The following is a 17,693-nucleotide window of genomic DNA, read 5'->3' as shown; positions in this document are numbered from 1 at the left end:
CACCAAAGCTACACAGACAAATAGTATCCCCAGGCTCAAATACTGTCTTGGAAATGTGTGTGTCAAAAGGAGAGATGGAGAGGGAGAGGAAGAAGAGAAGGAAAAGGAGACAGAGAGAGGGAGACAGAGAGAGGGAGACAGAGAGAGAGAGAGAGAGAGAGAGAGACAGAGAGAGAGAGAGAGAGAGAGAGAGAGAGAGAGAGAGAGAGAGAGAGAGAGAGAGAGAGAGAGAGAAGGGAGAGAGAGAGAGAGAGAGAGAGAGAGAGAGAAGGGAGAGAGAGAGAGAGAAGAGAGAATGAGAATGAATGTGTGAGTTTTAGGAGAAGACCCCGTTTTACAGGTGAGTCAGAAAGCTAGGTGATTCTCAGCTTGGGGCTACATGGGTTGACAGCAGGTTGCTGCAGGTATACTGGGAATAACTGCAAACCCGTTTTGCTCAGGCTTGAAAACGGTACAAGGTTATGCCCTCTAATCCCAGGCTGGCCCACCGGGTCTGGCCACTGCACACCATACACAGGTGCCGGGAACATTCCTCCATATGGACACGGAGGGAGCACATAAGGTGGGACTGGGCCAGAAAGGGGAGTACCTGTCATAGGCATTGGCAGGGCTGGAGTGACTCCGGGAATTAATGCAGCTGACACAGGGCCAGGCACTGGAACAAGATATTGTTTCCCCACTCCTGTTCTGACTGAATTAACCTACAAAACACAAAGACACGCAGAAGGATTACGCTCAGGTTGACTGGCCAGGGTCAACACAATCCGTTTGCTTCAACCCTGGGAGTTCTTTAAGAACCTGCCAAGCAGACATCTCTGTCTCTAAGAGAAAGCAGTCACTGAACCATGCTTGGGGCCTACTAATGGGTCCACCACTCAACCAGGACTTTGGGTTGAGAAGTGAAGAACTACAAACCATCAGACCATCTTTTCCCTCCTGACTCATAACCTACTTCTCCCCTGTGTTCAGCAGTCTGGAGGGAGCCCCTCCAGGTATTTTAAGAAGCTAACATCTCACCTGCAATGTCCAGGTGAATAAGGCTTCATTTTCAAAGGGGGGAACTCAAGGGAGAGCTAATAGTACTAAGTCGAACCTCCATTGTTAGCTGAAGGTCCTTTGAACGCAAAAGGTTAACTTAAAACCTGCCCCTCCCATACAAAAGAGCTCAAGTTTGACATCCAGCTGCATCACAAAATGGGGATGAGCTCCCGAGTCCTAGAAGCCAGCCAAAGAACTGTGCCTCTGACCCAGAAGCTGATGCTAAAGTTTCCTCAAAAGTCCTACAGCTTTGGATTTGGGAAGAAAGCACCTCAGGTTAACAATGCAAAGAACCAGAAAAGCCTTCAGGACAAGGATGGTGGGATGAGGATGATCTGGACATAAACTGTGGCTGTTGTGTACACTTCAAATAGACTGGTCTTCCCACTGGGAGCCAGTCAGTTACAAAGTACTGTCTGTTTGCTTTTGGGAGTATACTTGGTTTGAAACTCAATGTTGTAAAAGCAACTGGGGTCAATCTACTTACAGATCCGTCACAAGGCTGTGTGTGTGTGTGTGTGTGTGTGTGTGTGTGTGTGTGTGTGTGTGTATGTTCTGTAAAATCTATTCCCCAACTGATAAATGGTCAACAGATATGAACAGACTGTTTTTGAGGTAAGAAATCAAACCATCAACAGCAATAAGAAAACATGCTCCAAATCATTAATAATTAAAGAAATACAAATAAAAGCAGTGCTGAGCTTCCACTTCACACTCAAGAAAAGTGAGAAAAAAGGAACGTGACAAATGTAGAATATCTGCAAGAGAACAGGTAAGTCCTACACATTAAGGAAATCAAATAAAGAAAAGGTGTCATAAGAACAAGTAGCAGCTCTTTCTTATTGGAAAAAACAAAACAAAACTGGTAACTAAGGGAATATTCAACAATTAGGGAATGGTTGAACAAATTATAGTGTGTGAATATAATGGAATATCATTGTGCTGCTATAAGAAATGATTTAAGGGATGGCTTCACAGAAACCTGGGAAGAACTTTATGAATTGATACAGTATGAAGTGATCAGAACCAGGAGACCAATTTAGACTATAACACTAACATTATGAAAATGAATACTTTTGAAAGGCTTAAGAACTCGGTTTAACACAATGATCAATCATAATTCTAGAGGATCCATTAGAAAGAAATGATACCTCCCCCCCTCACAGAGAGGTTATGGATCAGCTGCAGAATAGACAGGTTTTGGGATATGGCCAGTACAGGAATTTGTTTTGGGAGAGGCATTTTCTCTTCAAAAATGATTATTATTTGAAAAAATCTTTTTAAAAATAAGTTCCAGGCCAAAGTTCTGATTTAAAGGAGGAAAGGGTTGTGTGAGACATAAAAACCTTCATTTAATTATGTCTTACAAAGTCTACTCTGAACAAAAGCCTACGTTGAAATAAATCCAAATCCACAGACTCCAGGTTAAGGAACTTGGCTCTATCACCTTAGGGCAGTTGATGTCAGTCAGGTGTCAGGAAAAAAGAAAAATAATAGAAGTGACACTCAAGTGTGAATGACCCATACCTACTCTGAGAGAGTCATGGGACTGTTTGTTTTCCTAAAACAAACAATGGCAGAGGACTGCCAAATGATGACAATTATGGGTAGCATTAACAGTGAGGTATGATAATTCAGGTGGAGGGGAAATTGGGGCACAGATAAAAAATACTGACACTTGTCAGTTTTTTTGAGAGTTGTTTTTATTCTTCCCTCCCAATTTAGATGGCTGAAGCTGTGAGCTTTTTTGATTAATGTTCTTACAGCTTTTTTTTTTCCTCCTCCGAAAGCTAATAGTTCTCTAATATCTTCATAATTTTTCACAAAGCTCTTGATGGCAACAACTCTGGGTTTTGTCTGTCCACATTAAATTGCTTTCAAGTCAGGGACTATCTTGACCTGAAGTGGCAGTAAGCTGGTACACATATTCAAATAGCTCTAAGAAAAAAATTTTCTTGGTGGAAAACCTGATTTCATACTTACTCCAACAGCTCTTTCTAATCCATCTAGCACTCTTGAATGGTCTGAAAGTTAGAACGGCTTCCCTGTAAAGCTGTAACGACTTCAGTTTCAGGACTAGAGATGGATATGGACCTTAGTTCAAGAGTAGCAGAAAAGTCCATTCCCAACTAAACTGGGTCCTTGAGAAGAGGGACCCTGGCCACTCACATTTTGAATACAGAGTAAGGTTCTGATGGCTCAAGGGCACCATACTGAATATTACTGACATATGCTATTGTCCTATTCTATCTCAGATGTTCCCTTCTTGGAGTAGGGAAAAGAATGATGGTGAGGGTAATTCTGTTATCATCTAACATCCTAACTGGATTCTTCTTCTTGGATGGTCTCTGGGATAGGAAATAGTAGATGGTTCTACTGGCCTTCTGGTTTTCTTTAAATTAAAAAAAAATAAAAATAAACACCAACCCTGACAAAAAATTAAATTACAAACCGAACTGGAAGAATTAAATAAGATTTAAAGATTCAAACTATTTTTCAGTATAGTAACAGAGAAACATTACTTTAGGTAAATTTAAGCAGTTGTTTACCACAGTCCTGGGATTTACTAATAGGACAATTCCAATAGAAAGAGATTATTATTATTAACATCTGGCCTGATATTCTTTTTGCTAGTTTCTTGATTTCCCTATTTCCTTTCCTTCAGGCTCAAATCTTGATGCCATTCTGAATTTAACACTGTCTCTTTTTTATACTACTTATCAGTTCAGTCTCTAATTCCCATTGATTTTCCTTCCTTTGAATGTTGTATCTCTCTCCTTCCACAACAGCCATTTCTCCACTCTAGGGCCTCTTCACTCTTTGTTTGAAGTTGATATAGGCACTAATGGCCATTACCTCATCCATAAGTAAGCTGGTCCCCTTGTGACACAGCCTAAAGTAAAAGAGAAAATTCTTTCCGCCTCAGTTCAACCAGAGATAATAATGGAATTTTCACAAGGCGTTTTTATAAGAAAATAAGCAAAAACAAAGCAGCAAAATATGCAAATTACAGAAATGGATGAATGTGTTGAGCATAAGTTTCTGATTCAAGCTTAAACCAAGAAACAGTTTATTGGACAATCAATCCCTTGGTTTCTGTTCTTCAGTTTCAAAAAAAAAAAAAGTGAAAAACACTTCAGTGTCCTTCCGGAACACTCTTCAGAGAAGGCAGGAACAATCCTCTAGCCAGCTAGGTCAGACTTAAAAAATACTGATATCATTTGTTTTTATATCACCTGCATTATTCCTAGCCAGGCCATACTCTTAACTGTTTAATGGGGTGTCATGTAGTAGCGCTTTACATGACATTATCCAGATCCCACACAGACATTTAACAACAAGCATTTTCCTTCCCTCTTAGGAAAGGAAAGGAAGTATCCCCTCCCAATTATGTCAGACAAACACTAATTTTTCAGGTCTTTTTAGAAAAAGAGATTTCTTGATTTTACTACCTTGGAATCAAGTAGGAACCACTATCTGCTGAATTATGAAGATCAAGTCCTAAAACATTTTAGAGCCAATTAATTTTTTCCCTTTCCCTAGGTCATCATTTGCCAGTCTTTTTTAGGCAAGTATCTGATGCCCACATTTCTGAAAACTGATGAATCTGGTGGAGATGTGAATGGGGATGTTGGTGGTGGTGGAAAGGCTCATTCCTGATCTAGTTAAGATGAAAAGAAAAAGTGATTACTTTGGAAGCACCACTGCTTTTGAAGAGTTTACCTTCTAAACACACAGAGGCTTTCTGACAGGATTCTTCAAAGATAAAGTAAACTGAAGAACTTATCTAGGTAATCTCTACGTCAGGTATAGTCTTTCAATGGATGCTTTCATCATAAGGGGAAACATAAATGGGTCTCATTGCATCCAGCAAAATGAAGTCAATTAGCCGTTTATGAACCTATTATCATAGTCTTAAAGAATCAGAAAAACAAACCCGTGAATTTATCATCCATTGTAAAGACTATCCCTGAACAGAATTATGTGCCAAAGTGGCCTTTCTTCTGCTTGGGTTTGTTTGTGTGTTTTGGACGGGTTAGGGCAGAGAAAGGACAAATGAAATCCTTCCTGAGCTAATTAGTAACAAACATACACTCTGTTCATCTTCCATAGCCAGGAAGAAGAGAAATGATTATTCTCCATTCAGGAGATAGAAATTGAATGGTAAAAGGGAGAAGCCATGGCCAAGCTTAACTAAAGAGTCATCCCGCTTTGGAATCAGAACCAGAAATCCATTACTCAAACTCGGGCCAATGTTGTTCACGCTAAGTATGTTTTCCTAATCCAAGAGAAAAGCATTTAGGGTGAGGTATTCTACCATTTTTTTTTTTCTTCTCCTTGAGTTCAGTCTTAATCTCTGAAGTGTGATCCTTGAAGACACACCAATAAAATATTTGGCCTAAGGGATTTTTTTTCTTATCTCTACCTAATGTGTCTTGTACCTGGTAGTTATTCAGTAAACCTTATTGATTGCAATTTTTTTGGGGAAAATTTTCCTTGAAATTGATCTTTTCTTGAGGGGATGACAAAAGATGTGCAATAAACATTTCTTTCATGGTGCATTGGACTAAAGTGGGAGAATTAGGGAGAGGACGATAGAAGGAAGAAAGCAGGGAGGCATAGAACAGCCAACGACTCCTTCACCCAATTGCTGTAAATGTTTATCAGAGCAGAAACAACACGTTTTGAAATTTAAGCAGCACTGAGAATTACACGTACAAGGAAAGAAAGGTCACTAACTTCACTGACTGCAGACCACCCTGGATCTGAAGTCAGAGAATCACAGAAGGTGGGATTTCCTTGGTCTTCTCCCACCCCAAACAGGAGTCAAGTTATTCCACGAACAGGTCACACCGTGTAACTAATGGAAACCAGGGACTAGAAAGGCAGGTTAGCAGGACTAGTCAGACACCAGCAAACAGGAACGCTAACAGGTGAGCATTATGCAGACAAGAGATTCCCCACACCAGTGGGTCTCAGAGGACCGGTTTCAGAGCTCTGTGCGGCCCAGTGAGGTGGACACTGTTCCATAAGAAGGCATCCCTGCTTTCCAGGACCCTTTCCGGACAAGAGCAGGCTCTCCCTCGGCCCTCCAACCCCTCACCACTCGGCCTTCCCCAGAGACTGTCACTTACGCCACGTGCCTCATTTTGTGCCTGAGCAGGATTTGCTCGGGGTTCCATGTCTTGCCTTTTCTGGTTCTGTTTCAGCTGGTTTAGGGAAGGCTTTGTCTGAGCAGCTCCCACAGTCTTGCTTGTCCATTCATCCACTAGCTTGTGCAAATCATCCGTGAACATCCCTTTCTTGTTGTTGCTATTATTGACTTGTGCCTGGACTTGCAGGGTGGCTGGGGGCACCGGCTCGGGACCTGTTACCAGACTGGTGGTAGAAGATCCTAGGAAATCACACACAAGGCAGGATGAATTATAAGGCTGACACAAGGGCTCTTTCATGACTTGAGTTATTTTTGACATGACTGCACCGGAGAACACCTTTGCTTCAAGAGTTGGTCTGGAGAAAGGGGGGGGTCTTTTTTTTCCCAGAATTTTTCAATCCCATTCCTGATATGTCCCATACTTTGCCTATCATTGAATTCTGGGCTGAGGAAGTGCAGGCCTCCCTCTTTGGGAATATTTTATCAACTATTAACACATGGGGGGAAAGAGCAATGACAAATAGCTTGGCTATTCTTACAACAGCTTTTCCAATTTGTTTTTATGAACAGCACCCATCTGTTCTACCACAAGCATTTCATCACCATGGTTCAGTGCTCCCTGTGCACAGAGCGAGTACAAAACCAAATCTCCAAGCTTGGTTCCCAGAATGGGAACAGCATGGACCTCATGGCTTGGGAGTGAACAGAGTAAGAACACGATAACAAGATTTATATGTCCAGAAGAAAAATGCTTATTACAACAGGCCAGATTTTTTTCTAAGTCCAATAAGTTCCAGTTACCTGGAGATTCTGATTAATTTAAAAAGTATCAGTAAGGGAATTGGAGGTAGAAGTTTAGCTTCTCTCAGTATTGGTTGGTATGTGTGAATATTTAGGAGTGTAAGGCCGAGAAGTAACATACTTTTGTTGTGAGCTGGCTGGGGAGCTTTCCACAAACATGAAACTTTAATGAATTAAAACAGGTAGAAGGATGCCTGTTTCACTACTTGAAGAAATACTTTGCACTGTCACAAACTAAAGTGGAATGCAAGGTCTTTGAGGGCAGGGCTTTTGAATTTTGTCTGTTTTCAGTTCCTGGAGCACAGTGAGCACTTCATAAATGCTTTTGGAATTGACCTTAAGAATTGGATAAACACCATAATGTTTGACTATGATATGATTTTTCCCTGATATTCCTTATTTTAATTAAATCAGTCCCTTTGGTGAGTTAAGTGCTTGGCCCATATGATAGAATTTTTTTAAAAAAATAATTTGACAGATAATTTTTTATTTAAAATTCTGGGTAAGTTATAAATGGAAAAGCAGTCCGATTATGAACTTGCTTTAAAAAAAAACAAAAACAAAACAAAACAAAAAACCTAATAAATTGAAATTAACATTTTCATTTTGAAAATTTAACCAGAGACCATCTCTTCAAACAAACAGTTCAGAAACACAATGCACTATATGAGTCTATTTTAGTAATTAGCAATGAACAAGCACGGACACAGATGCCTATTTCTAATTGAAATTTTTCAACCAACGGCTGAATAAAGTAGTCCAGGCAAATAAGTAACCCATTTAATCCTGGACATCTTTCACTTTGCATGGATATTTGTTCTATATTTTAAAAAAAAAAAAAAAAAAAACTTTTGGAGAATATTTATTCTGGTGATTTAGGAAAAGGAGCCAATTAGTTATAAGTAATTTATGGATCTGGGGAAAAAAGGAGTCCCTGAAGTAACATTGGTAATGACACAAATGGGAACAGGGAAGAAGAAGCATGAAGGCAGAATGAGATGAGGAGCAGAGATGCTGCTGTACAGAAGCTGCAGGACCACTCTGACACAACAGCCACTTCCATGGCAGCAACAGCCAAGTTATTCCACAGGCATCAATCACAGACATGGGTGTCCGTCTACTCATTCACTCACACAGCACCCAGCCAGCACCATTTTTGCAAGAACATCAATGAAACCCTGATGGTATAGCCAAGAAAGGAAATAACCCCATGCAATGGAGAAAATATGAAAAGGAGGAAAAAAAAAATCAGATAATTACTACTACTGTGCTCTTTCCCTAGGCATAGACGTTTCAGGGTGGACCCTACAAGGTAAAACAATACAAGACACACAGAGTTAGGCAGGACAGTATACTTCTGCTGTACAAGCTACTGTATGTTCAAGCAAAGGTCATCATTATGCAAGGAAGAGCAGACAAAAAGTCAGCAGTTCAGAGAGAAGAGAAAAACCTCAATTAACTGGGCATCCCAAACCCACATTAGTCAGTGTGCAGGTTAACGAATGTTTTACCGAGCACATCCACATGCCAAGAGTAATACTCAAAAGCTTCAAGTTTGACATTGTGTGTGGAAACCCAATGTCTCTATGTGTTTATGGAAAAAAAAAAAATATCCCCTTCGCTTTCCAGTACAAGCGCTTGGACCCCCGCTGTGATTAGGCACGTAAAGCGGTTTAAAATCAGTTACAAGAGCTTATTAATGCAAAGGGGAGCTGGCCAGCAGGCGGTTAATAGGCTGTAAAGGACAAATTCAAAGTTTCACAAGTCCAAAAAGATACATTGTTCTGTAGGTCTGAGGCCAATTTGGAAAATATTCTAGTATCTGAAGGTTTCTAAGAAGTTTGAATATTCTGAATTCAGTGGTAATATCAAATGTAATAAAAATTAGCCCATCCTTATTTCAAAGGGCAAAAGTTGATTTGGAATTAAAAGTTTTTATACTCCAGTTTTGTGACATGTAACCCAAAAGCTCTTATTACCATTCCTTCTTTCAGTATTGGAAAAGTGGGGTAGGGTCGAGAAGTTAATCTTTCTTTCATAATTACCTTCCTAATTGAGGACCACTAATGGTATCCATCTTGCTTCAATTTGCTGCTTAAAAACTGCTCAAATTGTGGGTGAGGGGCATTTAAAAATGAATTTTGGTGCACATTCTCTGTAGTGGTGGTGGTGATGGAGATGAGAGATGTCCACCTCCTCACACACAGTAAGAGTTAAAAGCCATGGATGGGCCAATTGTCTAACAGATTTCTGTGTATGGATAAAGCACAATCTTTTCTCTTGCATGTTAGAAGTACTTAGTAATTAATATAATTTTTCCTTACTCTAGTTTCAATATCATTTGTCTATAATGTACTGTATTTGAGGGTTTACTACTCATTTAGATAGATTAGTTATTATTGTATTAAAGCTATCTGGAAAATCACTGGGAAATGATTCCACTTTTATGATTGGACACTAGTCCAATACTTAACAAACTTTGTGATCACCTCGTAAAGAATATAGAGAGGAAGTGTCTGTCTTATTTTAGAGATGGGATAAAAGTATTTAAATCCTTAAGGTTTTCTCAACTAGATTAATGGGAGAACTAACAACCAAAACTAAGTCTCTTTTTTATGCTCCTGAAACAAGTTTCTAGTATAAAACCCATTTAAAACCATCAGTGCAAAATCACAACCCAGGGGATGCCTTAGTGGGATACTCTAAAATCAAACAAGATGAAGATATATTCTTAGAGCAATCTGACAGACCCTTTTAAGCTATAAGTTGATATGCTCTATACCCCCATTCCCTTCCAATGCTAAAAAATAGCTTTGGTCCTTAGCTGAAAATGAAGGTGCAGTTTCTTAAATCTCTGGAGGTTGTAGCTCCAAGGAGGGACTTTTTTTTTTTTTTAAACAACTCACACAAACTCCACGCCAGTGTTTATCTTTATTATCCAGAGTATCTTTGTTTACTCTTCTCGGAATGAAATCCAGATCTTGGGGAGGGGGAGGTCCACACTTGAAACAATGATGAAGGAGGCAGATTGTAGAAAATGGTTGTAAAAAGTCGGAGAAAAGTCAGAGTAACCTCTTCCATTCCTGTTTTAATTGTTTCCTCACAACTTCATAATAATTGTGCTAGAAATTCCCCCTATAGCTCATGTGGGGCCACAAGACTCCCCCAAAGGACCCCTGAATCACCCATCTCCTTTTTCTGGCCCTCTTCCACTGACAGCTCAAGAGACACTATGAGGCTAGTAGCACTCTATGAGAAAATGTTGCTTGAGTGGTTAATTCTTAGCCCACTCAGTACCTACTTGAGTTGGCACAAATCTCAGACTACATTTCTTCTACTACACTGTGTGCTCCACGTAGGCAGGGACTAAAATTGTCTAAAATTTGCATATTACCCAATGTGTAACACAGTGTTCTTTGCACAGAGTGGGCATTTAATATGCGTCCAGTGAGTGAAGTGCAGTGTCCAATTTTTCCTTTGTTATGTTAGAGATGTGATTAAATTAGTCATCACCACAGACCAGAAACAGAAATCATTCTCTCTCTTCTAAGTCAATGAAGCAACCATTTGTTATGGGACCCACTTGCAAGACACTGTCCTGGGCACCGAGGATACAAAGGTGAATGATGGCCAGCCCTGACTTCAAGTGAACATCTTACCCACTCACACACTGCTGTTGTCTCCACATTTCCTTTATTCCCATGGCTAGTTAGTAGATTATATCTAGTACTCCTTTCCTACAATGGAAACAAGTGCTAGATTGAAGATAGTTTGAGGAATTCACATAGATCTCGTGGTTACTACTATGAAACTATATTGTCAGAAAAAGAAACAATCCCTGCTTAAGACACTGAAACAGAATTTGGCACGAGTTCCAAATGAAGGCTTAGGGAGATGAAATCACATTTCAACAATAAACATTCTGCAAACAACAAACATCTAAACATACACAGGAACAAACCCAGAAGACCTGAAAGAGTTGGTGCTTCTAGCCATTCTAAATGTGAACAAGAAATTATGTATAATTTTCAAACACATTTATGCAAAAAAATTGCACAATCATTTAAAAACAGTAGTGTTGGGGGGTTTTCTTTCTGTCCTACTAGTGAATGAAATTGTATTTAGGAAAAGCAAACCTTGTCCTCTCTGCAGGGAGCTGATATCGGGTGTCTTTCAAAGGATTTCAAATCTTTTTTTTTTTTTTTTTGGGACTCTCTTTTTTTGGGAGGGGAATGGGAAGTAGGATGGAAGAAGAAGATAACCTGGGAGATGTACCTTTAAGCCAATAGAGAGATTAAGCATTTAAAAAAATTGTTATATCATTTCAGTTCTGTACATATACTATTATTGAGCTATGAGATAGAGACATATGGCAACATGTAGACACAAGCTACAGGATGTGTGACATAGTTTTGCTTGCAGAGAAAAGCAGAGTATCTCCTCATCACCCATACTTTAACATACAGATAATAACAGTAAGTGGTATCAGTTCCAATACATTCACATGTGTGAGACACATCCACATGACAAGTGTTAAGACAGATCAATTCACAAATAAAGCCGACAACTGGGTAAAATCTAGTTAAGGAAAAAACAAGTGATTTTTCTTTTGAAGTATATTATTTTATCATAACATACAGATGAGAAAACAACTCTGGACAAAGATAGACAAATTCACAGTGAAAATCACAGACATTCAAATGCTCTTCCTAGTGAGCTTCCCCAATCCCAAATAGATGGATTTGGGATTGGGGAAGCTCATCTGCCCATTATTATGTCCTCACCATCTATTCCAATACCTTTCTAGCTCGTATTCCTGTCTTTCTACTCTTTATAATCAATCCCACACTCTGCCAGATAATCTTTTTAAGACAGAAAAATTATCATGTCTTTTTTTTTTTCTCTTCCACTCTTTAATGGCTCCCCATTTCTTTAAGGATGGTGTTTAAAACACATTAGCTAGAACTCAAGGTCCCCCACAAAACCTGGCTCTCAAAGACTTGAACACCTGGTTCAGGCATTTTTGTGCCCTTCCTACATTGTGAATACTGTTTTCTTAATGTCTTGCCTCTGCTTATTTGTTAATGCGGCACACCCTAGAATACTCTCAACATTTTCTGCCCAAATGAATGCTCTCATAGGCATTCTGTCCCTTATTACTCTCTTGGAGGGTACTGGCCATATCTTCTCGTCCCCTACCTCAGCTCCTGGGCAGAGGAATAAGCGCTAGACAGGTGTTCAAGAAATGTCTAGTCGTAAATAAACCCCTTAATGTTCTGAAATTAACAGCTCAGAATAATTCTTGTTCATTAGAGCTGTTGTTAAACGTAACCATTTTAAACGTGAACACTATGGCAGTGTTGGGATTAGAAGCAGTATATTATACTGTCAGAGACCTCAACCTTTTTTGTGTCACGGATCCTTTTGGCATTATAATAAAACTTATAGATCTGTTTTTTAGAGTAATAGTTTTAACTGCATAAAATAGACAAGATGACAAACAACACCAATGACATTTAAATAGGTATAGTTATAAAAATACTTAACAAAAAAGCTTATGCACCTTAGGTTAAGAAACCTTAGAAGAGATAGAAGGCTGGCTTAGTCAGGAAAACTTTACTTGGGACTTTTCTATGACATATATTGGCTGTGTAGCTCTGGGCAAGGCATTTAAAATTCTAGACAGCTCTTACTGGTCTAGACAACTTTCCAAGCTGGGGAGAAGGGGCTGACTTGCACTGAGAGAACTAATTTCCTCCTTTTGGAGTTCCTTAACCCAGTGAAATCACAGTTCCAATCTCCGGTCCTACTTAGCATTACCCAGTGCAGAAAGGATCAGCTTTGGAGCCAAGAAGGCTGCTGTGATCACAGGCAAACACTCACTATCTGTGTGACCTTTGGGGCAAAGCTTTCACTGTAAAGTGGTCCTCATTTACAAAATGACCCCTGGCATTGCTGGGAAGATCAAGGGACGAAACTGATGCTAAGTCCTTTTAATGACAATAACAACAATAAATCCCACTTGAGAAAAGTTGACCAGCAAAAGGGAAGCATGACACCAAGGCCATTTGGTACCTGGACAGAAGGAGCAGGAGGATGGGATACCTCTGGCTGTAATTTTATCAACTACATTACTCATCACATTTGAGAAAAACTGAAATATTCTTTTTTGGCTTGCTGTGTTGTACAGAGCCAGCAGAGGGAGCTCCTGCTGAGGTTTTCAAAGTTGCTTCCATTCACTTAATCTAATAACAAACTGACTCAACTATGTGCTCTGTTTTCTACCATCACAAAGTCCACCACTCTTCCAACCTCTCTGCCTTCCTTTTTCAAACAGTACAGAACACTTAAGGATCAGGACTACATCCTTGCCCCCAAAATGGTGCTTCTGTAGACCAATCAAAAGTAGAGAAGGGCTGAGTAAATTTAGAGTTCAGAGGAACTGGGTTCAATAGCTGTGCTGCTTATTACTTGGGTGGGCTTGGGAAAAACCCCTTCAGTGCTGTGGCTTCCTTATTTGTAGAATGAAAAAGTTTAGTCAAGTTGTCTTCCCCACTCCACCCCAAGCAACTGGGGGTAAGTGGCTTGCCTAGAGTCACACAGCTACTAACTCCAAGCCTGGCACTACATGGATTCCTTTTCAGAAAATTGAAATTTTAATGCGAAATGTTAGCAGCAAACAAAATTCAGACTACCCCGAAAGTTCAGTCCCTTTTTTTTTCATAGCACTGAGGTAGCTTCCTTACATTTAAGTGGCAGAACCAGTATTGAATCCTTTGACTATAAATCCAGTTCTCTTTTCACTGACAGTAATTATTGTTTAGTCTTTCTTCATGACCCCATTTGTGGTTTTCTTGGCAGAGATATTGGATGGTGTGCCATTTTCCTCATTCTACAGATGAGGAAACTGAGGCAAAGAGTTCAGCAACTTGCTGAGGTCATACAGCTAGCTAGTAAGTGCCTGAGGCTATTTGAAATTGCTCTTCCTGACCCCAGGCCCAGCATTATTTACTAGAGGCCCTCTTCTCACTCTATCATGCTGTTTTCTTGGACAAAACATTTTACTTTGCTAGGTCTTAGATTTTTCCTCTGTACAATGAGATGGTTGGGTACAAAGATCCAAAACATCTTTGATGTCTAAGGAAGAGCACTAAGTTAAATGGGCTAGTCTTAGTTATAGATCCATACCTGCCATTCCAAAAGCACATCTTTTCCCCTTACTGAACTTACTTAACTACTGAAACAAATAAATATGTCTGCCCTCTCCTAACTCTGTGATGCCAAAGGGTCAAAGGAACACCCAAACAAAAGACCTAGACAGTCTCAGCGAAATTATCCATTCACTTGTGAAGAGTCTGACAACTTAGAACGTACTTTCTATTTTTGTACTTTTTTTAAAGAAAAATTTCTTGATATCTTCTTTAACACTGCTAAAAATTCTTTGTTTGCCTCTTCCTCTGCCCCCAAAAGCTCTTACATAGCAAAGAATAGTTTACTTCTATTGCTATCATATATATATATATATATATATATATATATATATATATATATATATACACATATTTATATACACACACATAGTATATACACATATATTTATATGTTTAAATTAAAATTTCATTTTCAAATGAAGATCCACCTTCTCTTTCTCTACCCTTCCCCACGTAGAAAGCATATTGGCCATATATTAAAAAACATCTCAAGTTGTACTCTGGGACCATTACCTTTCCATCAGGATTTAGGAAGCATTTCACTACTTTCGTTATTGTGTGTGTGTGTGTGTGTGTGTGTGTGTGAGAGAGAGAGAGAGAGAGAGAGAGAGAGAGAGAGAGAGAGAGAGAGAGAGAGAGAGAGAGAGAGAGAGAGAGCGTGAGAGCTCGCTGGTGAGCACAGGAGGATTAAGTGACTTGCTCAGGGTCACACAGCTAGTAAGTATTAAGTGTCTGAGATCACTTTTGAACTCAGATGCTCCTGACTCCAGACTGGTCGTGCTCTATCCACCTAGCTATCTAACTGTCCCTACTTTCAGGCTGAATATTCTCATATCCGTTTTGCAGTGGCCCACATTTTTTGATCACTGGATTCAGGTGGTCTTTCCATGTCACCATGGTCCATACTATACCATGTTCTGAGTGCTAGACTTGGGGTCAGAAAAATCTGTGCTCTCTCTAACACTTCTGAGCTGATGGGTTCTGGAACAAGAGGCTCTCTGAACTTCAGTTTCCTTTATCTAGGTGTTGTGAGAAAATATAAAGTATAAAGTTGTTATTTTTCTTATCTTAGTCACAGATGTAGCAGAAGAGAATAAATCACATTAAGGAAAAAAGGGAAGAGAGAAGCAAAAAGCATAAGACTAAAAAGAAAGTAAATGAAAAAGATTAGGTACTTGTCATCACTAAGTGACTAATGGCATTTTACATATGAAGAAACTGAGGCAAACAGTTTAAGTGACTTGCCCAGGGATACATAGCTATTAAGAATCCAAGGGCAAATTTGAACTTAGGTCTTCCTAACACTCATGATGGGGGGAAGGGGGGAAATGGGAGGAATATGAACAATTGAGCTAAAGGATTTATGTGCTATAGAAAGTGAAAAAATTAAAGTTTTGAGAGCAGCTGACAATTTGTAATTACTACTTGGTAGGAAATAGGAGTTCTTGATGCATACTTCCATTTCTAGAAAGGAAAATTAAAGAGATTCAAGACTTCTGTACATTTTTTGGCTTGAAATGAATCTAGAAAATTGAGTGCTTAAGCACATAGTGGGCTTTCTAAGAAATATCCATTAAAAGTCATTCAATACAAAATGGTCTTGAATTCTGATGCCATAACACAGCTGGTTTTCTAGAGGGCTGAACAATAAGTATTTGAGGTTTAGGTAGTATTATTGAAACAATGGCATAGTACAAATGACAATTCACATTTATGTAAAGCTCTAGGATTTATAGAACACTTTCTTCAGAACCACCTTGAGGTTCGGCTTTCCCTCACTCTTTTACAAATAAAGCGAATTTTACTTTTTTTTTTTTTTTAATTTAAACAAATAAGGCAAACCAAGGCTCTATTTTATATGTAAGGAAAACAGATTCAGAGAGGAAAGAAGTAAATATTTAACTAATACTGATTATGTATCAGCCACTGTGCTACATAGTGTTGTTTTTTTTTTAAAAACAAATATGATCTCATTTGTGTGTGTGAGAGGTGCTATTACTATGTCCACTTTTTAATTGAAGAATCTGAGGCTGAGAGAGATGCCTTATCCTTGTTACAGAGCTAGTAAATATCTCAGACTGGATTTGAACTCAGGTCCTTTTGGCCACAGGTTGAGTGCCCTATCCATCATACCATTACCTTGCCTAATCTTCTATCTGCAACCCAAATTGTAACTAGAGCCAGTCCAACTTTTTTTTTTTTTTTTTTAAATATAATAACACTGAGCTTGGAGGATGGAATTCTGGATTCTATTCCCAGCTTGATCATTAACTTGCTCTGTGAACACAGTAAGTCCTCAGTTTCCATGTCTGAAAAAAGAAAGGGGTTAGACCAGAGGATTTTTAAAGTTCCTTCTAGCTTTTTGACCTAAGTAAATCTGCATCAAAAAACAAATTGAGTGGTAAAATTTGAAAATATATTATGGAAAGTCAAAGCTTTGGGGTCTTCACCCCAAAGGCACATTTAAGGTGAATGAACTAGCACCACAAACAATAGGGCTGGTAAAATAGTAAATTATTTTCAAAACAGTTAATATTCAAAATAATTAATAGTAAAATTATTTACTCCCAAAGTTTTGTGCTCAGAATGAAGAAATTATAGTGCTTCCATTAAAAAATAATTTTCCAACTAAGACAATGAAGATCATTATGTCTTAACTTAAAATTCTTTATTCTTTCTCATCTTGTTTTCTTTGACCCAAATGCCCTACTTCTTCTAAATCCTTGTTGACTTATTGCAATCTGTAGTGTACACATCAAACAGGCTCTCCCAGTTCAGCTTGGGAGCCTTAAGGGTTTATTTCACCAAAAACGTCTGTTATTGTTTAAGTCTGCTAATATAACAAAATATCCTACCTAGAATCTCAGAAAACAGATTGTCCTTGTAATGACTCTCTGTTCCCAAGTTTACCAATTTTCTTAAACACTCTTTTGGTATCTTAAAAGAGTCTTTAATATAGACAGCTGAATATACCATCAATTGTGAACAGATGGGTCCATATATACACAGCAGTGGTCCAAATAAAATCCTTATTTTTGGTGGGTATTAGTACAGGTTTAGTAAAGCTGCGTTAATTTATTTAATCTGAAGGGAAAAGCCAAGTTGTACTTAACAAAAACCATGAGTAATAGAATATTTTTTTTAAATGTTGTTTTATTTCTTTCCACCATGGTCAAAGGGAATCCAAGATAACACATAAAGACTCATGATTTGCAGTTAGTAGGGGAGTAATTGCCAGGTTACAAAAGCTTTTACATCAATAAGCAAAGGTCATTGTACCTATAAGTCTGCCAACTTTTTCTCCTCTAATCTTTTTGTGAGGAATAACATTTTCCTGAAACTGAGAACCCGAGGGTAAGAAGTCCTGGTAGGAAAGTTCTGTAATATTAACAGCAAAGGGGAAACAAATTGTCTTTTGTGCAAGAAATCTCAGAAAACTTCAGGGAAGAGGCAGATTCAACTCAGTTGGGGATCTGACAGATTAAGAA

General features: G+C 38.8%; 1 protein-coding gene across 15 annotated transcripts in view; it reads right to left on the bottom strand.

Annotated features, from left to right (window-relative positions):
- WNK2 (WNK lysine deficient protein kinase 2) overlaps window positions 1–17,693 on the bottom strand; it is a 363,168-nt gene that overhangs the window by 4,413 nt on the left and 341,062 nt on the right. For 5 of the 15 annotated variants that reach the window (XM_074283635.1, XM_074283640.1, XM_074283642.1 and 2 more), the window contains 3 exons: window positions 8,255–8,299; window positions 6,174–6,433; window positions 590–701 (listed from right to left, as the gene is read on the bottom strand). In XM_074283635.1, coding sequence (XP_074139736.1) covers window positions 590–701; window positions 6,174–6,433; window positions 8,255–8,299 — 417 coding nt within the window. Of the gene's footprint in view, window positions 1–589; window positions 702–6,173; window positions 6,434–8,254; window positions 8,300–17,693 lie in introns of those variants that run through there. The other 10 variants (XM_074283641.1, XM_074283643.1, XM_074283649.1 and 7 more) reach the window with 6 other exon arrangements.

This window comes from Sminthopsis crassicaudata, chromosome 1 (assembly GCF_048593235.1).
Source record: "Sminthopsis crassicaudata isolate SCR6 chromosome 1, ASM4859323v1, whole genome shotgun sequence".
NCBI lineage: Eukaryota > Metazoa > Chordata > Mammalia > Dasyuromorphia > Dasyuridae > Sminthopsis > Sminthopsis crassicaudata.
The sequence above is the reverse complement of the archived record's forward strand: the minus strand, read 5'-3'. Positions and strand labels throughout refer to the sequence as shown.